The sequence below is a fragment of the Trichomonas vaginalis genome, chromosome II (assembly GCF_026262505.1).
Source record: "Trichomonas vaginalis G3 chromosome II, whole genome shotgun sequence".
NCBI classification, from domain to species: Eukaryota; Parabasalia; order Trichomonadida; family Trichomonadidae; genus Trichomonas; species Trichomonas vaginalis.
The window spans coordinates 15,911,768-15,932,073 of record NC_067204.1 but is presented as its reverse complement, the minus strand read 5'-3'; the positions used below and the strand labels follow the sequence as shown (position 1 = coordinate 15,932,073).

The 20,306-nt window shown below is 29.4% G+C and overlaps 12 protein-coding genes across 12 annotated transcripts, besides 2 other annotated features; 5 read left to right on the top strand and 7 right to left on the bottom strand.

The window, feature by feature from the left end:
- Positions 1–273: part of a mobile genetic element that runs on past the window's edge.
- An 806-nt stretch (positions 274–1,079) lies between these two features.
- Positions 1,080–1,117: a mobile genetic element.
- Positions 1,118–3,352: 2,235 nt separating this feature from the next.
- TVAGG3_0552620 (Rho GTPase activation protein domain-containing protein) lies at positions 3,353–4,341 on the top strand (the record flags this gene model as incomplete). The annotated part of the gene is made up of 1 exon (XM_001329684.1): positions 3,354–4,136. The coding sequence occupies one exon, from the start codon at positions 3,354–3,356 to the stop codon at positions 4,134–4,136; it is 783 nt and encodes a 260-aa protein (XP_001329719.1).
- Positions 4,342–5,197: 856 nt separating this feature from the next.
- On the top strand, positions 5,198–6,683 carry TVAGG3_0552610 (protein serine/threonine kinase protein; the record flags this gene model as incomplete). The annotated part of the gene is made up of 1 exon (XM_001329683.1): positions 5,362–6,546. The coding sequence occupies one exon, from the start codon at positions 5,362–5,364 to the stop codon at positions 6,544–6,546; it is 1,185 nt and encodes a 394-aa protein (XP_001329718.1).
- A 1,658-nt stretch (positions 6,684–8,341) lies between these two features.
- TVAGG3_0552600 (GTPase, IMAP family member-related family) lies at positions 8,342–9,271 on the bottom strand (the record flags this gene model as incomplete). The annotated part of the gene is made up of 1 exon (XM_001329682.2): positions 8,663–9,238. The coding sequence occupies one exon, from the start codon at positions 9,236–9,238 to the stop codon at positions 8,663–8,665; it is 576 nt and encodes a 191-aa protein (XP_001329717.1).
- A 654-nt stretch (positions 9,272–9,925) lies between these two features.
- Positions 9,926–10,496, top strand: TVAGG3_0552590 (EF-hand family; the record flags this gene model as incomplete). The annotated part of the gene is made up of 1 exon (XM_001329681.2): positions 9,926–10,369. One exon carries the CDS (start codon positions 9,926–9,928, stop codon positions 10,367–10,369), a length of 444 nt encoding a protein of 147 aa, XP_001329716.1.
- A 117-nt stretch (positions 10,497–10,613) lies between these two features.
- On the top strand, positions 10,614–11,216 carry TVAGG3_0552580 (uncharacterized protein; the record flags this gene model as incomplete). The annotated part of the gene is made up of 1 exon (XM_001329680.1): positions 10,614–11,216. One exon carries the CDS (start codon positions 10,614–10,616, stop codon positions 11,214–11,216), a length of 603 nt encoding a protein of 200 aa, XP_001329715.1.
- A 298-nt stretch (positions 11,217–11,514) lies between these two features.
- TVAGG3_0552570 (uncharacterized protein) lies at positions 11,515–12,501 on the bottom strand (the record flags this gene model as incomplete). Its single annotated transcript, XM_001329679.1, has 1 exon — positions 11,515–12,501. The coding sequence occupies one exon, from the start codon at positions 12,499–12,501 to the stop codon at positions 11,515–11,517; it is 987 nt and encodes a 328-aa protein (XP_001329714.1).
- Positions 12,502–12,629: 128 nt separating this feature from the next.
- TVAGG3_0552560 (phosphoprotein phosphatase protein) lies at positions 12,630–12,854 on the top strand (the record flags this gene model as incomplete). The annotated part of the gene is made up of 1 exon (XM_001329678.1): positions 12,630–12,854. One exon carries the CDS (start codon positions 12,630–12,632, stop codon positions 12,852–12,854), a length of 225 nt encoding a protein of 74 aa, XP_001329713.1.
- A 460-nt stretch (positions 12,855–13,314) lies between these two features.
- On the bottom strand, positions 13,315–13,947 carry TVAGG3_0552550 (ankyrin repeat and SOCS box-containing protein 4 family; the record flags this gene model as incomplete). The annotated part of the gene is made up of 1 exon (XM_001329677.1): positions 13,315–13,947. One exon carries the CDS (start codon positions 13,945–13,947, stop codon positions 13,315–13,317), a length of 633 nt encoding a protein of 210 aa, XP_001329712.1.
- Positions 13,948–13,950: 3 nt separating this feature from the next.
- On the bottom strand, positions 13,951–14,640 carry TVAGG3_0552540 (protein of unknown function (DUF3447); the record flags this gene model as incomplete). The annotated part of the gene is made up of 1 exon (XM_001329676.1): positions 13,951–14,640. The coding sequence occupies one exon, from the start codon at positions 14,638–14,640 to the stop codon at positions 13,951–13,953; it is 690 nt and encodes a 229-aa protein (XP_001329711.1).
- Positions 14,641–15,302: 662 nt separating this feature from the next.
- On the bottom strand, positions 15,303–16,908 carry TVAGG3_0552530 (ribonuclease inhibitor domain-containing protein; the record flags this gene model as incomplete). The annotated part of the gene is made up of 1 exon (XM_001329675.1): positions 15,351–16,352. One exon carries the CDS (start codon positions 16,350–16,352, stop codon positions 15,351–15,353), a length of 1,002 nt encoding a protein of 333 aa, XP_001329710.1.
- A 275-nt stretch (positions 16,909–17,183) lies between these two features.
- TVAGG3_0552520 (cysteine S-palmitoyltransferase protein) lies at positions 17,184–18,807 on the bottom strand (the record flags this gene model as incomplete). The annotated part of the gene is made up of 1 exon (XM_001329674.1): positions 17,368–18,807. One exon carries the CDS (start codon positions 18,805–18,807, stop codon positions 17,368–17,370), a length of 1,440 nt encoding a protein of 479 aa, XP_001329709.1.
- A 508-nt stretch (positions 18,808–19,315) lies between these two features.
- Positions 19,316–19,771, bottom strand: TVAGG3_0552510 (spectrin binding; the record flags this gene model as incomplete). Its single annotated transcript, XM_001329673.1, has 1 exon — positions 19,316–19,771. The coding sequence occupies one exon, from the start codon at positions 19,769–19,771 to the stop codon at positions 19,316–19,318; it is 456 nt and encodes a 151-aa protein (XP_001329708.1).
- Between the last annotated feature and the right edge of the window lie 535 nt (positions 19,772–20,306).

Below are 20,306 nucleotides of genomic sequence, written 5' to 3'. Positions count from 1 at the left end.
TTCAATTACATATTTAAGATCGTTTGAAATTCCAAATGAATTGTTAGATACGTATATGTTAGAAATTAATGAATTTTGTTATAATTCTCCAGATTATATTTTAGAACATTTCGAAGAATTTTTAGAGGATTTCAAAGAAAAGAATAATTTAATAGACTAAAAAATTTATTATTTTTATTTATTGTGAATTTTAAATTGTCACTTTTTAAGTGTTACTCCCTATTGAAAGTGTCACTTTTTGGGTGTCACTTTTTCGGAAATTCTTATATACTCAAATGATTAGGAAAATTTTCCAATTTTCCAACAAAAATTTTCCAATTCTCCACCAAAAATTTTTAATAAAATATTATTTTACGGCATTGCCCGTCACTTTTTTCGGTACAAGGCTAATATCACGGTATAACCCCCCTGAAAAGTATATAAATTCTATTAAAATGGATTTGATCCAAAAAAATATATAAAATTTGATCATAAATCAAATCGTTTTAAATTACTTCTTTATTTAAATTATAACAATTATTTTTGGTTTTATATTTTTTTGGATCAAATCCATTTTAATAGAATTTATATACTATTCATCTATTAGTAAACACTACCGTATATTATTTTTTAAGCTATCTTATTTTTTGAAATTTTATTCAAATCTTTGGTCGCAAGAAGAATTGCATGATAAATAAAAACATTTAATCAAAGTCAATTTTATTTTTCATATTCAAATGGACTGAGTGTTAACATTTAACATTTTTTGCTAATTGTCGTCAAAAATTAGGCGTAAAGCAAAAATTAATATTTCATATGGTTTTATGATAGATAAGCATTATATTCCCACTCATTATATTCGTAAATTTTGAGGTTTATCCTTCGCTTTTAAGATCATTGAATTTGATTTTTATATAAAATAGTTATATATTAGAAAATAATATGAGTTTATGTGATATTATTTTTCAGAAGATTTTGTGTTCTTCTTCAAAATTTTATTTATTTTATTAAAAAGAATCTTTACAAAATATATATTTACTTTAATTAATATTTAAAAACGTGCTCTATCAAAAGTTCCAAAAAATCAATATTTTAGCTTTTCTGAGGTGTCACTTTTGATGAATTTCTGTTTACAACAGGCCGAATGGCGGGTACTAAGTACCCGCCATTCGGCCCCAAAAATGTCATATTATTCTATTTTTAAACGGTCATGGCGTAAAACCGTCGCATCCCTATCTCATTTTTTTGATTTTGAAAAAAATTTGGAGAGAAGATCTCTTCGTTTTTGAATTTTATCACGATGGTTTTAAAGTATATTAGACACATGTATTGATATTACTATTTTTGTATATTTTGAGAGAAAATCCCTAAAAAGTGAGAAAATCTGAGACGGTTTGAGAAAATATATAAACTATTGAAAATTTGAATTAAACTTCTAATTTGGAAAAAAAATTTGGAAAGAAGAAAATTCAAAAATCGAGATTTAGACTCAGCATCAAATGGAGAACAAAATGTTTCTTCATATGAAGGAAAAAAATTTTCTTGTGAAGAAATAGAGTTTTTAAACTTTTATTGTATGTAATGAAATAAACAAATATTAAAATTATTTTTTGATAACAAGAAAATTCCCAACAGAAAATATTTGAGACAAAGAAAAAAAGAAAATTGAAAAATATTACTCTTCTTTATATTTCATGAGATTTTAAATTTATTCTCATAAAATTGACAATTTTATACGTTTAGATGAAAATAAGTGATTTTGCTTGAAATAAAAGTTATTGTTTGCTTACAGCTATCAAATAGATTTTTGCTATTTTGATTAAAATTTGTTAATCAAATTAATAAATTTTTTCTAAATATCTTAAATATCTGGATCATTCGCTGATACAATGAATTGAACCATAAAAATAATACAAACTCAAATAAGTTTCCTGTTTTTCAATTAAAAAAATTATGCAAATTAAATTAAATGAAATTGTTTATTCAAATATAAAACAAAGATGAAGTAATTACAGTTATCATAAACTTTATGAATAACTCTGTAATTGGTTCAGATTTTCGTAAAAATATTTTTATTAATATCGATAAGAATACGTTTACCTACTATCACAACATATCGATAAACAAGAGTAGAGTGATTTTTATCATCGAAACTTTTTAAAAGCTGTAAGCTGGAAGTAAAAATCTTGTTTTTTCTGAGTCAGTTGTAGAACTATTGATGTACGAGTTATCATTGTGATGTAGAAGGATGTCAATGTACTGACTGAAGGATATGAAGTGAATTGAATTTCATTGAATTTCAATTTGATCAAAATTTGTTGAAATGATATGAATGTGTCAACATCTGTATCACTCTCTTTCACTCCTTCCCTATTCTTTCGAGAACGAAGCTAGCTCAGCTTTCGCTGAGCGAATTGACACTTTTGATGCCCTAAACGTACATATTCTCAAATTTATCGAAAAAATTATACCACCCAAACTAGTATATTCTTATTTTAAATATGATATTATCCTTAGAAATCACACTAGAATATATTTAAATCAACTTTTAAAAAAGTTCGAATCCTGCGCGTCTCACTTTTTAAATTTTCCAAATGGAAAATTATATTCTCCTAAAGTGAAAACAATTTTCCAAATTGACTTCCTTACCCTACAAATATCTATATTAGATATCAATCAAATTTTGCAAAAGACCAAACATTAGGAATTTGAATTAATAGTTTTCTTAAATTATTTCAAATAATTGAATACTTTCCAATCCGCAAAGTCATGTCACTTATATAGTATTACTTACAATTAATGTATTTATAATTAAATTTAATCTCATCTGATGTTTATATTCAATTCATTTAAGTTTAAGATTAGCATTTAGAAAGCATACATTTTGATTTTAATAATATGGTGTTCTAAAAATTAAAAGTGACAAAAAATTTTCTTTGATTTGTAAAATCTTTGAGTTTTTTTATCTATGACCAAAATATATCATTAATGAATTGATATCAAGCTTGTTTAGTCCTTTGTAGAGTATTTTTAATTAGAGCATTAACCATCTTTCAGTTTTCGGATTTGAATTTGATAGTTGTTTATATTTTAAAGATCATGATTCATTCCAGAATGTTGCATTAGTTTCTCTCTCGAAATTCGTTTGAAGTTCAATCATTATATGTTATTTCATGTTTGCAATTTACAATTATTATTCTTTCCGCGAATAATCAGAAATTATATTCAAAAATTGAATTTCGACGTATATAAAATTGTATTGAAATATTTGTCTACGAAATCCGACATAAATTAGTAGCAAAAGTGATATATAGTAAAGATCATATTTCTTATCCTTTTTCTCTCATTAATTCCTAGAATTGTTTTATTTTTTTATGGATTCAAATTGGACATTTCCCGTTACCAGTCCTCATTTCTTAACAAAAACATGGAATGCATATAATGGATCCATACCATTTATTATCTCCGATTTAGTAAAAGCTATCATTGAAAAAGGCGGAATGGATACTGAAGGTATTTTTAGAGTTAAAGATGAAAATAAAAAAATAGACGAAAGATATCTCTCTTTAGATGATGGAAAATTCAGAGTTTTCCCTGAAGAAGATTCTCCTGTTCTGTTATCCTGTGTTTTGAAAAAAGTATTGCAAACAATGTCAACAATTGATCCTCTTTTTTCCCTTGAAAAGGTTAACGAAGTTTTAAAACTTACCGATGATAAAAGCCTCCCACAGGAAAAATTAATTGAATCAATCAAAGAAATTGCGAAAGGATTAGCTCCACCACAGAGAAATACAGCCGCATACCTCATGGACTTCCTTCACCAAATTACGCTGCATCCACAAGCAAAAATGGATGCAGAAAACATGGCAATTTGTTTGGGTGTTTGTTTAGTTACAAAATGCCCACCTGATATGATAAGACGTCTCAGCCAGTTCCTACATCCTTTCATCGAATACTCAGATCAGATATGGGAAAAAGAATGGTTTTCAGAAGATAAAATTTTAACAGATCAGCAAGTGCAAGTCTATTTCCGCCCTATTGTTGAACAATATGACATCCAAATTGAAGCCGAACGTCGATCCTATAGGGTTAGATCTAAGATTCCAGTTGATCACGAATACAACGACAAAATTTTGGGAATCCAATTTCCGAGATAAATTTATCTCCTTACCTGCTTTCATATTTTTATATTTGTTTCTTGTAAGGGTTTCGTTTTGCTAAAATTGTCACTTTTATAGCATATTTGTTTTTGGATGTTTTGCGAAACCAAAAAAAAAAAAAAACTATGATATACAATGTGTGTGTAAAGAAAATACTTTATTTACTAGTTAAAAAATCATTTGGTATTGATCAAGTTATTTTTTCTGGATAAGATATTATATGGATAATTGGATAGAAAATACAATTATATAATCTTGTACCTGGTTTAATTAAGCTAATTGTCATCAGAAACTTGTAATTTTTATGAATTTCAGATTTTCTTTTCATTACTGCTTTTCTTAATAGGTCAAGTTCTTATTTACGTTATAAAGTATGATATTTACAAATATCAAGTTATCGTGTTTTTTGAGAAATTATGAGAAACAAACAAAAATGAAAAAGATAGGAATAGCAATGAATAGTGATGTGGGTATAGAAAATGTAAGAGATATGAATGCAAAGCAATCAGTATTTAGGACATTGACCATAGATTTCGAAAAAAAAATGCTGCATATTGAGCGAAAACTATGATTATATTATAAGGCTGTCATTTAAAGCATAATGAAACTATTCCCTTTTCATTTTAATCGAATAAGATAGTAAAGATTTTTGAATTAGCTAGAAACTGATGAGATGTTTTCACAAATCAGATTTTTAATCTCTATAATGCATAATTCACTCAATATCTCAATTTTGATATTGCGAGATATTTTTGCTATCGGTTTCGCAATTTTGACACAATAGCAAGAGGGTTCTATAAGCATTATTATCAACGTAGAATCTGAATATCATATCAGAAAATGTCGCAAATCTGACATTTACCCGACCAAATAGCAAAAATAATTGAATACTTTTCGCAAAAACTTTTAAAATCGATAAAAATATGAAATATAGATATTAAAGAGACTTTTTATATAATATTCATAAAGATTTTCCAAAAATATGATACCGCAAAATTAAAAAAGTGACGTCTTGAGTGGAGTCAAATGTCGAAATTGCTAGCTAAATGTTTTTTTAGCGAAATTGCGTATTGTACGTTTTTTTCGCAAAACGAAACCCTTATTTCTTGTTATTTGACTGCAAAAAGGCGTACTAAAAAGTGACATTCAATATAAACCCTTTTTTCGAAAAAAACGTATAAAGTTCTCAATTAATCACCTGTTGGAGCTCTAGAAGGTTTTAATGACTTTCCAAACCATTATCGCGCCTTCTTATATAGGGCCCTACAAGTTTAGGAAAACTATAGGTGAAGGTGCATTCTCTGTGGTTAAGTTGGCAATCAACGAGGCTACAAAACAATTCTTCGCGTGTAAGATTGTGCCACGCTCCTCATTAAACTCGAAAGAATTGGAAGATAGATTTGAAATAGAAATCAGAATAAATCAACAAATTCATCATCGCGGAGTTGTTCAAATTATCGATCTGTTATCGGACGAAATGAATTACTATATATTTATGGAGTTTTGCCCAAGCGGAGAATTGTTTAAATATATTGTCGATAGAGGTAAACTTCCAGAAAATGAAGCACAAATTATTTTACATCAGATTTTGTCTACTTTAGCTTTTGTTCATTCGTTAGGAATAGCTCATAGAGATCTCAAACCAGAAAACTTACTCTTTGATCCATACGGAAGAATCAAAATAAGCGATTTTGGCTTGTCCAGATTTGTCGGCGGAGGAGGTTTAGTTGAAACCCCTTGCGGCTCCCCATGCTATGCATCACCAGAATGTTTAAGTGGCGAGCCCTATGACGGTAGAAAGAGCGATTTATGGAGCCTTGGAGTTATTTTATATGCGATGGTTACAGGGCAACTCCCCTGGACAAAACGTACTCAAGAACAGTTATTCATTCAGATAAGAAGTGGAGACTTTATAATCCCTTCGTATTTAACTCCTGAGTGTCAGGAAATGATTTCAAGTTTAATGTCAGTAGATCCTCTAAAAAGAGTTTCTGCCGCTGATGCACTTAAACTACCATGGTTGACCTCAGTTCATCCTGATTTAACTGGGGATCAAGGACAACAATTAACGATGGTTAGTCTTAAAAAAGTCGATGAATTCTTTAATCAGGGAAGCAAAGATTTGAATTTAACTGGCGTGAAGCCAGAAGAACTCGGCCAAATGGCTTCCCAACGCCCTACAGATTATAATTTCATCGTTAAAGAAATCAAAAATTCACACAGATTACCTTCACTTACGCAACCGATTAGGCGCTCTCAATTACATCCATTAGTCCCATCCTCGGTGCTTTTTAACAAAACAAAAAAGCCTGTTTCTCGCGCGACCGTAGAAGTCGAAAAACCAGTTTCTCTACCAAAACTCGGTAAGAAACCCACTGCGAAAAACGGGATTTCCGTGCTTATATAAATTGTATTGTTTATTAATAATTTTACAAGTATTGAAATTGAAAATCACATTGAATTGAATATTCTTTCTGAATTTTCAGACTTGTGTTTTTTTAATAATTCTATTTGATTAACCAACTATGCAAAATAAATTTCGATATGAAAATTTTATTAATTTTTGAGTAATTTTGCAAATGTGTAAAATAAACGTTGAATTAATTGCATAGTATATGTTTTCTCTAAATCCACGAGTGAGGATTAATCTTTATGGAGAATTCTCACAAATTTTTGATTGGGCGAATATCTGATAAGATTAAAAATGTTTTATGAGGGGCTCATAATATGTTACACTTCATTTGAAGAATGATTTTACAAATTAACTTTGTTTTCAAAATTGAATAAAAAACAGTAATTTTCATTTATTAAAATATCGTTATAACTTTGGATTTAAAATCAAATGAATTCAACGGTTCATAAAACTGTAACTATTCAATTTTTTGCAATTTGAAAATTTAATAAAAATCTTAAAATATTTAATTTTCATCTTGATAATTCTTTACAAATTGAAGAATATTGCATAACTTCTTAGAAATTTCCCTTTATTATTTCAATTACTTAAATTCTTGAATGGTATATATATCTGCATCGGTCTATTGGAGCCAACATGAGTTCTGTTGTTTAGTATTCAGTAATTGACATTATTTTTAATTAATAGAGATAATATTCGGCTGAAAAAAAAATCATGGTTATGTTAATAAATCATGAGTCTATTTAATTCCCTTGTTATTTTTAATTTTTTTTCAATTCGAAATATATTGAAATTAAAATTGAGACTTGAATTACCTAATTTATGATACAATAATCATTGCAAATCAGTTTAAGATTATCTGGTTTAATAATAGGCAATTCTATTAAATTAAAGTCAAACTTGCTAAATTTTCAATTTAAAGATCAAAATTAAACTGTATTATTGTTGCATGCTAAGATCAGTCATAATGTAAACCTCTCAATTTTATTGTCGTGGGAAGTATCTCAATTCCTTCAAAAAAATTGAAAAACTATTTAATTTTAAAAATATAATACTTTTAATTCGTTAATTAATTGGAGATATTTTTTAAAAAATCACTTTTGATAATACTTTTGAGAACTTTAATTCAAAAAATATATTCAAAAATATCCAGGATATCAAGAGGGAATTGTTCCTTATGAGGTATATAGTTATGATGTATACCTCATAAGGAACAATTCCCTCCTTAAAACGAGAAAACTTGTTCGAAATTGTTTATCATTTCGAACAAGTTTTCTCGTTTTTAATAAGAAACTAAAGGCTATGAGGCACTGATTATATATTAGTGCCTCACAGCCTTTAGTTTCTAATAGATAGCTGGGAAACTTTCTCCAAATGATAAGTTATTCAGAGAAAGTTTCCCAGCTATCAAGAGGGAATTGTTCCTTATGAGGTATATAGTTATGATGTATACCTCATAAGGAACAATTCCCTCCTTAAAATCGTAGACATTTTTATACTTATTAATCAACCATTCAAAATCATATTCCTCTGAAAAGTTATTTTATTAAAAATTTAGAATTTTAATAAATATAGAGTTTAAATTTCATACAATACCTATATATTTTCAATAATGGAATTTGAAAACCATTCTCAAAAGTTCTCAGAAAACACTTTTTTCATTAATTTTAAGAAATCTGAGTATTAAATTAAGTGATAAATTCGTTTGACACTACTTTAATTTTTAAATTCAAAAAATTATATGTGCTTCTTAAAATGACTCAAAAAATTTTTTATTATAAAATAATATATAATATTAAAAATCCCACAACATTTTTTTACTTTACATAATCGTACTTCCTCGACGATTAATTTCCACTCAATTTCTATTGTTGACCGAACTTAGCATGCAACATTATCGTATTGATTGCATTAAGTTTTGTTTTATTTAGGTGAAATCTGTTTTATATGATAATTTTTTATGTGATCTTCAAATCTAACCTCATTTATTTCAGAAATGATATTGACAGTCCACATATAAATATTTGGAGAGTTTTCAATCAAATTAGAAAAAAAAGTTATGAACCAGTTGTGGAAATGATAACGATTACTAGTTAAACTCAGCATTTGATTAGTTTATTTTATTGCATTTGGCAGCCCATTCATGAAGACGTGTCATATTTTCAATGACAAAGTCCTTGTCTGGTTTGGCGCAATCGACATAAAATAATGGAATTTGAGGGATTTCATTTATTCCTGATACTTCAGATAAGTAGCTAGTTATTTGTGGATTGAACTGTTCAAAATGAGCATTCCTATCTGGAAAATCTTCCTCGCAAAAAGTGATTATAACGCAGATGTGAGATAAGATTGCTTTTCCAAATATTTCAATGGCTGTTTTAATAGCATTCTTGTCTCCTGTTGAAAGTTTCACTGATAGCGCGCGTTTCACAAGTCCTATCGCATTAATTCCCAATGAATTTTCTTTGATAAACTGGGAAAGACTTGATGTCTTTTCTTTCGATACCATTTCATCGTCATAACCTACAGTATCAATGGCTATTCTCTCTACGCCGTTTACAATTCTAGATTGGAACTTTGGTACAGAAGTACATACAGTTGAGTCATTACTCGTTGTAAACATATCTCCATTGAGGTAGAGATTGCAAACAGAACTGACACCAGATCCTACTTCTCCGGTTAGCATCACAGCAACATTGTTTTGGGTTTCCTTGTTTAAAAATGAATTGATGAAAAATTGAAAACGCGATCAATCGAATTTTTTCCGACTACCAGAAAATCTATTTACTGCTTTCATTTAAAAATAATAGTATATATAAGATATATATTTCATTTTTTATAATAAATGAACTGGAAAAGATTTCACATTTCGGAATATTTTGGGAGTTGAAAGTGAAGTTGTGGTTTTTTTTTGTTGACAGTTCACTTCATCTTATGATTTTGTAATATTATTCATTATTAATGGTTCTAAAATATTTATTTTGAGTAAGTATCATAGAAATTATAATAATAATTTTAGCACTTCTGGATTATAAGTTGATTTTAATTCATATTGTATTTCCAGTATAAATATATATGATTACACAATTCAAAATCTGAAATCAAAAATGGGGAAAAATATTAAATTTCCATGCAACAATATATGAATTAAGTAGCCTATCTTTAGATTCTCACACTTAATCACACTAGCTAATGATATAGCAAATTGCAATGATTTGATAATTAGAAAACGCCATTCAAGATTGTTGAACATTAGTAATTGTAAATAAAAGGGATATAATTATATTATTCATTTAGAAACCTGTAAATTGCATTGAAAAATGATCCAAAACGAATAAGTTAAAAATAAATGTCACTTTTCAAAAGCGTTAAAATGAGTGACGGAACTCTTTTTAACAAGCGCCAAATTAAAACGCTCAGAAAAGCATTTGATCTTCGTGCTAGAAAAGTTAGTGGAACACTTACAAAGGAAAAGATGAAATCTACTATCAAATCTTTAAGATTAATTCCAGCTCCATCAGAAGATGAAATTGATCAAATGTGTTGCTATGAAGAAGTCACATTTGAAGATTTTGTCATGACAATTTACATGTATATGAGAGCAGTCAGTAATTCTAACGAATTAATCAGAGCATTCCAATTCTTCGATAAAACGAAATCTGGTTTAATTTCGTTTGACACGGCGATTCAAATTCTCCAGAGCCAAGGTATTCTCTTATCTACAGTACAAAAAGAAGCAATGCGCGCTGAACTACAAGTAAGGGAAGATGGGATGGTCGACTATGTTTCGTTTGCTCATCGTGTTAGACCAAATTAATTATATTTGGATTGTTATTTCTATATTATTATTTTCGAATACTAATTTTCGAAAATATTGGATAATGTTATCTTTTAATCTTGTATGGTAAATTAGAATTGATTAAATATTGTTAATTTTCGAAATATTTTTGATAATATTTTTATAAAGTTAAGGATATTTTTAAAATACTCTAATGCAGCATTCTGATGTCAATATTTCAGTGTCATATTTTCGCCAGATTTTATAGTTTTGTTCATTTTTGATGTCTGAAGCCGATGGAAGATTTTCTAAAGTCAAAAACAAATCCAAATTCAGCGATAGAAACTCAAAAAATCCGAATTCAGGACATTTCAAGCATAATACATCTAAAACTGGAAGCCAAAATGAAAATAAATCAAGTCAAAAATCAAATCCACCAAAGAAAATGAAATCTGTTTGGATGGAATCTTCTGATTCGTCTTCAGATGATTTCGTATTACCTAAAAAAGATACAAAGCCCACAGAAACAACAGATATTCCCAAAAATGTTCATTATTCAGAGAATGTTAAAAATATTCCTGAGGTCGGCACAAGTGAAAAGTATACTCCTTACCAACCTGAAAATCAACATCCAGATCAGCAAAATTCTAAATTTGGTGATTTAATTCCACCAGCGCAATACAATCCTGATATTTATCCACCAGCTCAACCGTATATGCCTTATTACCCTCCTGCAATGCCAATATCAATGCCGCCACAAGATGATATTCCACAATGGTCGGAATGGAGTACGGATACATTAGGACCTGATTGGACTATTAGAATTGATGAGTATGCTGGGGAAACTGTTCCAAAACCCGCATTTGGCAAGAAAAATATATTTTAATTTTTATATTTTCTTTGTTTTTTGGTTTATAAATTGTTTATAATAATAAGATATGTAAGGTAAATTAGTAAATGCTTTTTAATTAATAAATGTTGAGATCGATGCCTGAAACTATGAATTTGAGGATATTCTGATTTCATTTTGTGTTCACTTGATAGCTTACAGTAGTGTACTTGACATCATTCAACATAAAAAATAAAATAGAAATATCTTGAATAAAAATGGAAAAATTCATTTGAAATAACGTTTCAATTTATATTATAGAAAACAAAATATAATTTATAACAACATAAAGTAATTAGATCGTTACATTTGAAATTTTGATGGCAATATCTGTTAACCAAGCGGATTTCCATTTAAGAATTGCTGTAGCGAACTGTATCTTGAAAGTTGCTGCAAACTGCAACACTCTGGAGTCATCAAGAAGTTCGCTAAGCAAGGCACAAGATTTCTGACATGGAGACAACGGAAGAGTGTTTTTTGAGTCAATTGGATCGAACTGTGGAATGCATGTAGCAACAATAGTACGAAGAAGTGTTTCATTTCTGCAAACTGCTTCTTTAATTTCAGGAACAGTCATAACTAAGGCGTAAATAACCTCCAACAAAATATCTCTAATGTACCTTGATGGATATGCAAATATCACTGCAAAACGGTCGATTAAAAGGTCAGCTCCCATTTGTTCAATAATTAACGTGCAATTATTAGGAAGTAATAAGAAATTTAGAGCAATTACAATCTGTTGTTTGTCTTTTTCTGGATCTGCAAGCTTGAATAGTGAACATAAAATTTCTATGAATCTTTCTGGATTTTCTACTGACTTTGAGACATCGCAAAACCTTGCAATAGAAATCAGAATATTTTGTGCAGATACTGCTAAAGGAGAAATTGGATGAAAGCTTAACCTTTGAAGAATTATCATCATTTCACTGCAACCAGCAACAATTGCAGCATTAGCGATATTAACTTTCTTTTCTTGTGAGAAAATCAAGTTGTTTATAATGGTTAATGTAAGAAGTCCCGGTTCAACACTTGGACCTTTAGTCCACTGATCGATATGCAACGTCAAAAAGCGAGCCATTGATTGAACTAATATTGGTGTTGGTTTTGGCGGAGGAGATTGTGGAGGATATGGTATTTTTGGATTTGACCAATTCAATAACGAAGATAGAGCTGATGCTGACTCAATTTCAGAGCCTCCTAATAGAGTGAGAGCTATGGAATGTATCAACTTTTCTTGTTGAGAATAAGATGTTGATTGAACTTCCACAGTTCTTCTACTCATTGAAAAAAGTGACGACACAAAAAATAAATGGAATGAATACTTAAGGCAACATACAACTTGGTTTTGTTTCGTCAATTGGAACTTATGTGTAAAATAGTGAGATGAAAGGATTTCTTTAAATTTATAACATGACCAAAAAAGAACGCATTTACTCTCCTCGTAAGATGCAGCCAAGTTCTTTAACAATCAAAGAATTCAAATCACCAAGACCAGGACTTTCTTCGATGTTTATGTTGCCTTCTCAAATAAGTTTGCCATCTACATCTGGAATACCAAGTTTCTCCTTCAAGCAAAGCCCAAGAGTCGACGAAACACCTAAGGAAGTTTATCCATTACCAAAATCACCAAGATAAGCATAATAATCATGAAAAAACAATCTATCAATGTTTATTTAAATATTTTATTTATATTTGACAATAAAATAGTGCATGATAAACGATTGATCCTCCACTGGCAATCAAAAATAATGTTTCAGCAATTTTTTTTCCTTCAAGAAAATTGAACATTTTAAGTTTAATTCTGCCTGAAGCTCAACAAAATTTGTGAAATGTCGACTTTCGGTCAATTTTTTGTTCAACATATTGTATTTCGTTGGCGCAATACTATCCAAATTGAATCTCTTCCTAAATATGTCGTGCATTTTTGGAAGACTTTATCCAGTGAATTCATGTGTACTTCACCAAGATGAATAAAATATAACTCATCACATCTAACAAACTCAAGTGCAAAAAATGGAAAAAACCAATTATTTTATATTCAATTTACTCTCTAATGAAAATCTTCTTCGAAAATACCAGAAAACTAAAGAATATCTTATATAAGAACATTATTTTTCGCACCAAGTGAAATAAGAACTTCAGCAGTTTCTTTACTATTATTCTGAGCTGCAATATGAAGAGCAGTGTTTCCATATTTATCTTTTTCATTGATATTTGCACCATGTGAAATAAGAACTTCAGCAGTTTCTTTGTTGTCTCTTTCAGCTGCAATATGAAGAGCAGTGTTTCCATATTTATCTTTTTCATTGATATTTGCACCATGTGAAATAAGAACTTCAGCAGTTTCTTTACTATAATTCTGAGCTGCAGCATGAAGTGCGGTTTGTCCATCATTATCTTTTTCATTGATATTTGCACCATGTGAAATAAGAACTTCAGCAGTTTCTTTACTATAATTCTGAGCTGCAGTATGAAGTGCGGTTTGTCCATTTTTATCTTTTTCATTGATATTTGCACCATGCGAAAGGAAGTATTCCAATAAGGATGGAATATTTAAAAGAAGTGAACAAACAAAACATTTGCCAATATCATTAGTTTGATCGAAATAAACTAAAAAAGATTCAAGATTATTATACCATCCACAGTATTTTAAATCGATCTCTATATTGTATTCATTCATCAAGAATGTAACAAAATCAATGTTATGTGACATAATTGCATATTTCATGCATTATTCATCTGGTGTTTGATATTTCAAACATTCGCTTATGATCTCTGGATTTCCACGCAAAAATGAAAATTTTAGACATGTTTGAGTTATTTCTGACTTAAATTTCGTTCTTAATAACTTGAAACAATCAACTGCTCCGTGGTAACAACATAATTCAAGCAATGAATAACCATTTCTAACAGATGGATATAAATCACTGACAAGTCTTTGATTTTCATCAAAATCTTCTCTTCCTATGAATGGGATGAATGCTTCTAAGTCATTATACATAATTGCTCTGTAAATTGTATTTTCTGTATGAATATCCAGATTTTTTGAGTTAATTTTTTCAAAATCGGCAGATTTGTCTAATTTAACTCCATATTCTTTATAAAACAGGAAGATTGAAATATGTTCAATACTCCTGACCTCTGTTACATGGTAATCATCAGATATAAGTTTGGCAAGGAATAAATATGACTTTGTATAGCGATTATTATACGGAATGATATTTAAAATGTCTTTAATAGCATTTTTTGGGAGATAATTCTTTGAATCAATCAATTCTGTTTTGATCATTTTGTAAATTGACTTTAATTCTTCTTCTTTTTCCGTTTTAAGCTGATGCAATGCAATATATGAATCGATGTAGTATTTGTAAATACATCGTAATTTGTTGTATTCGTTTGGATAAACGTCATGATCGGACATTAAAGAAGTGTTTCGACGGAATTTTGATCGAAAACGGTAAATTTTATTGCGGAAATAGAAAGGATATAGTGTAAAAATACTATCAGTGAAAATGTATAATCCCAACGTACGAATATTTATCTGAAAAAAAAAATTATCGTCTGTCAAGGGTAGATATCCGGATTATCACTTCAAATGGAATATCTCCCAAGTTTTACCAATGATATCCGGATTATTACTTTAAATGAGAATATAAAGAATCAAAATTCGACAAAATGAAGCCAACTGATCATTAACAAAACTTACCTATGTAAAATATAAGCATATATCTGCCAAAAGGTAGATATCATATAATTTATAGCAGATTCCGATTTTTTTATTATGTAAAGTGATCCAGAGAGTTTTCAACAATACATGTTATGAAGGTACTTTGGACGATAGAAATAGTTTGCTGAATTGGAATTGGAATGATGAGAGGAAATGAGATATTTACCTTAGAGATGTATTTAAGAGCATCAAATGTTGTTTAATATAATAGTTTAACTGTACTATCAAAATGTGCATGAACTAACTTCTCACTAAAATAATTATTAGATGAATTTGTTTGAGTAGTAAATATATGATACTGAAGTATAAGTAAACTTGTTTAAATTCAGAATAAATATTTAATATACAAAATTGCACGGGCTTTTTATTCATAAATTTTTAATCAAAATTATATATTATTTTTCTTATCCGAAATCTTCAAATACCATCTTCTCAAGAGCAATTTTATTATCAATCTTGTTTTGTGTTTTACGAATCTTATATATATAAACAAATCCAACAGCAAAACCAGCAACAACAGCAATTGCAGCTAATGTTATTCCTGCAATTGCTCCACCAGAAAGTTTCTTACTCGGTTTCAGTTCGCAGATATTTTCCACAGAAGTAATTTTAAGTCCGCCAAAAGTTTTACCTGAATAATAAGGCCCAACTATAATCTTTTGACATGCTTTTGCATTCTTTAGGAAATCACCCTTAACAGAAGAAAGACTGCAGTAAATGAACACTGAAATATTAGCATCAGTAAAAGAATCATCTGGAATTGATTTGATATTTCCATATATTGATACCGAAATGTTCTCTGATGATATAAAATTGCTTGGTAATGTAATGGAATAGTTATGACAATTGATTGATAAATTATTTAATTCTTCTAGGTGAGATAATGATGGTAAAGTCGCAGATTGATGGAAATCAAGTATAATGCGTTCTATGAACTGATTTTCTGAGAACAAATTAATAAAATTTAAATAGTTTGAATAAATTATTAATTTTTTTAAATAATTTACACAAAGAAATGGATTATACCCTATATAAACATCATTATTGAGATAGCTGGTGATAGATATTATATTGTAGCAGCTCGAAAAAGCATTATCTCCAATAAATTTAATATTATTATGTAAATTAATATTATTTGTTAAAGAAGTGCATGCTGCGAAGCAATGATCACCTATGTATTCCAGTGTTGATGGAAATATTAAGGTTGTCATTGAAATGCATCCTTTAAAAGAATAATTTCCTAAAACTTTAAGTCCCTCGTTAAATTCAATGCTTTCTAAGTTCAAGCAATTACTAAAGGCTTCATTCTTGATTGTAATTAGTGTTGGCGGGAATTTTAGTATTGTTATTTTTTGATTAGCAAAAAATGCACTTTCACCGATTTCCTGTAATGGTACATTTATCATATTGAGATCTAAATCATTGCATCCAGCAAAAGCATTCTCTTCAATTTTTGAACAAGATTCTCCTAAGTGAACATTTACCAAGTTATCGCAAAGGAAAAATGAATAAGGTCCTACAACTTTGACAGTGTCAGGAAATGTAATTTCTTTTAAATCTGTGCAGTTATAAAATAATTTCTCGGGAATGATTTCAATTGCTTTTGGTAAGTCAATAGAATTCAGTTTTGAGCAAAATTCGAAGCAGCCAATAGACAACTCTGTATTATCACCATTAAATTTGATAGATGTGAGATTTGTACATCTGGAAAACGCATATTCGTTAATTATTTCTAAACTTGAAGGGAATATAAGTTGAGCAATATTTGAGCATCCAGAAAACCCATATGCTCTAATGGCTTTCAGAGAATTTGAGAAGTTAATTTCGATAATATTAGTACAATTTTCGTATTGATGTTCTAGTACCTCGCCAATTTCATCGGGGATGTTTAGAGATGCATCATTTGGACAAATAGATTGCGAAAATTAGAATAGGAAATATGCCATCTATAGCAAATTGATCAAATAAAATTATTGACAAATTCCCTTATCAAAATAGAAAAATTAGATTTGACAAATTAAAAATTATACTGATAAGATGTTTTGCATGAAAAAAAGCTCTCCGATAAATATCATAAAAATTGAATGAGTTTAGTGGTTTGCTCAAAAAAATTTGACTTATTTTTTTTACAGAGAATAAATCCGATTTTTCAGAAAATTTGAAAGCTATAAATCTCTCAGAAAAAAATTGGTTGACACAATTTATTTATGAAAGTTCAATTGCAAAACAATATTACTCTAAAAGTTAGATTAAAATTCCTTTATAAAATAACAAAACATAAACAAAATTAAATAAAAAATTGTCTCTAATAGCATATTCGATTTTGTATAGCTACAGGTGTGAATGTCTATGATTTCCCCCATTTTGTTAGTCAGTTTACAAAATGTAAAGTCTTCAAATTTGAGAGTATTTTGACTAATCTTATGGTAAAAAGAAAAATCTCACTGGGCCATCCTTTTCTGGGACTTCTATTGCAGGCTTGTATGAAACGAATGGTTTGAGTCTTGGTATAGGATAATTTGTATTTTCTGGTGGTTTAATTCTTTCTTGTGATCCTATTTTCTGTTTTCTTACTCTATGCTTTTCTCTTTCTATTTGTGTCATTGTTTGGTCAACTTTTTGGCCTGTTACTGTTTTATCGTATTCTGCTCCAAGATAAAAGTCTTGTTGAGGTGCAGGATTGCCTCCCGTCATTGAGAGATCTGATTCGGATAGTATTCCAGGGCCTGTTGTCATAACAGTTGAAGATCCTTGATCGATATAAAAATTATTTCCTTCTTCGAGCAGATATATTGCATTATCTGAGTTTTCCTGATTATCTTCTCCCTGTATAACATTTCCGTTTTCGTCAATCCTTGCTGCTCCGTCGCCAACAAAGAAATCTGATGCATTAAACTTTTCATCGTTAGCTGTTTCAATTCCTCCGTTAGTTTCTTGACCATCATTCCTCAAATAAGCAAATCCATCGCGAATTGCTGGGAAAGGTAAAGGAAATAGCCATAATGGACAACACCAAGAGGGTCCAAACGATTCCATGCAGTTCACGTAGTTGTTTAGGTCGTAAGGATTAGTTGTGTCCTCTTCGAATAGTCGAGCTTTGTTGTGTAAGATTAATTTGAAAGATTTGAGAATGAAAAAGATAAAATAAATGAATGTAATTACTATCGGGATTATAGATATAAAGAATGCTAATCTAGGAACTGTTAATTTCCAACCATTTCTTTTAATTGCGATCATATCCATGATAAATATTGCGAAATAGTAGATAAATATGGTTAAAAGCCACATCTGCATGATAATAAAGTATCTTATGTTCTTTACACCAATCCAATTCGCTATCCATCCGCAATTTACATCCGCTCTTAAAACAATTCTTCTGGCTGACGAACTAACGATTGATCTATCTGGGCACTCACCACTGAGTGCAAACTCTTTTTGTTTCTCATTTGTAATGATGCCTGACCATTTCTCTTCTTGAGAATATTTTTTCCTTCTCTCTACATTCCAGAACCATGGCAAGTAGCCTGGAGAAGTGCACATTGTTAGTAAATGGCTAATAATGTAAGAGAAATGTATCACACACCCAACTATTATCAAACTCATTTGTAATACTTCTTTATAATTTTCAATTAAAGACCATAATTCGAATGCAAACAAAAGTAGAACAACTAATGTCGAAAATATTGCAGTTGTGCAGTTCATTTCCCAATCGTTACAGTAGTATGTTTTGATTTCTGGAAAATACGCAATTTTGAAGCAATGACAATCGCATTTTTGTTCCCAAGTACTAAACTTTGGTACTTGCATGACTTTATCCTTGATTTGGAGCAGCTTTCCCTCATAAAGGTAAGCCCCGCTCATAAAAAATATGCGTTAACTTTTAAAATTTTGTAAAACTTTCAATTTTCATTCTTTATTTGCGCGAAATCAGTAATATATTATTAGTTGTTGATAGGTGCAATAGCCAAAATAGAGTTTCATGGATATGTTCCACAAGTGTTTCATATTGTTTCTTCCTAAATACATAATTTTACAATGTCGAAAATTGATTAAGACCAAAGAATAGATATTTCTTGGGGAGAAGCTTCATAAACATTTTAATCCCATAAATGTTTGTGGATGATGTGTTTCAACTCATTCTAATTGCCTCTGTATTGATTGAATAACGATGATAAAAGCAATGGCATTGATGATAGACCCTTCAATGATTGCTGATGAATGTACTACAAAGCTTTCTTTCCTTTCATTCAAAGTGACCAAGCCAATAATGAATGATCATTCATTTAGTTACTTTTTTTTCACATCTACAATAGTAAACATTTCCAAAAAATGAATAAAGAAATCTGTAAAAAAAATGTTGGAATATAAATTAAAGGCTTGAATATTCTTCTTCTTCCTCTTCTGAATATGAAGAATCGTTTTGCAATTCTTCAGACTTAGAAGCGCCACATGCAATAAGATATTTTGCTGTTGGTTTTAAGTAAAAATAATGTAATGCATGATCAAGAGGGGTTTTACCTTTTGCATCTATTGCATCGATATTTGCGCCATGCGAAAGGAGAAGTGAAACTATCCGTTGACCAAAATATAGTTTTTTTGCTGCATAATGAAGAGGTGTTTTATCATTTTTATCTCTTGCGTCGATTTCTATATCATTGTTTGAAACAAGCATCTCTGCAATTGTTGTAGTATCCTCACATTCTACGGCATAATGAAGAGGTGTTTTGTCATTTACATCTCTTTCGTTGATATCTGCGCTATGTATAATTAGAATGTTGGCGCCTTCTATGCAATTTTTTATTACTGCATAATGAAGCGGAGTCATTTTCTTATCATCTTTACAATCAATATTAATTTCATTATTGTTTGATTCGACTAAAAATTTGTAAATAGCGCAATTTTGTGATTTACATGCGAAATGTAAAATATTTCTGCCTTCATTATCAACTTTATATGGAAATTCAAAATTTACTAAATTGGTATTTAAAGGACGACATATTACTAGTCATTTCATGGAAATAGATGAAATTTTGCGACATCACTGTCATGAAGAATAAAAGATTAAGTTCAATAGTGGGTTACCTTATTAATATTTTTAATAATATAGACAATTTTTATTTGTGGGAGTTTGGTGGGTATAATCTTATTCTTATCTATATACAATGTTATTGTTGTAATATAATGTAAATTAACGAAGTTGATTTTAAATTGAATAATGCAGAAAAATATCTAACAATACAATTAATTGTGTAATACAAAATATATGCCTATTGGAGTAATAAATTATGTTGCACAAATAATCCCATTCCTTTCCGGCATAACGAACAGAAAGGAAGTGATTATTAACTCTTGGAAAAAAG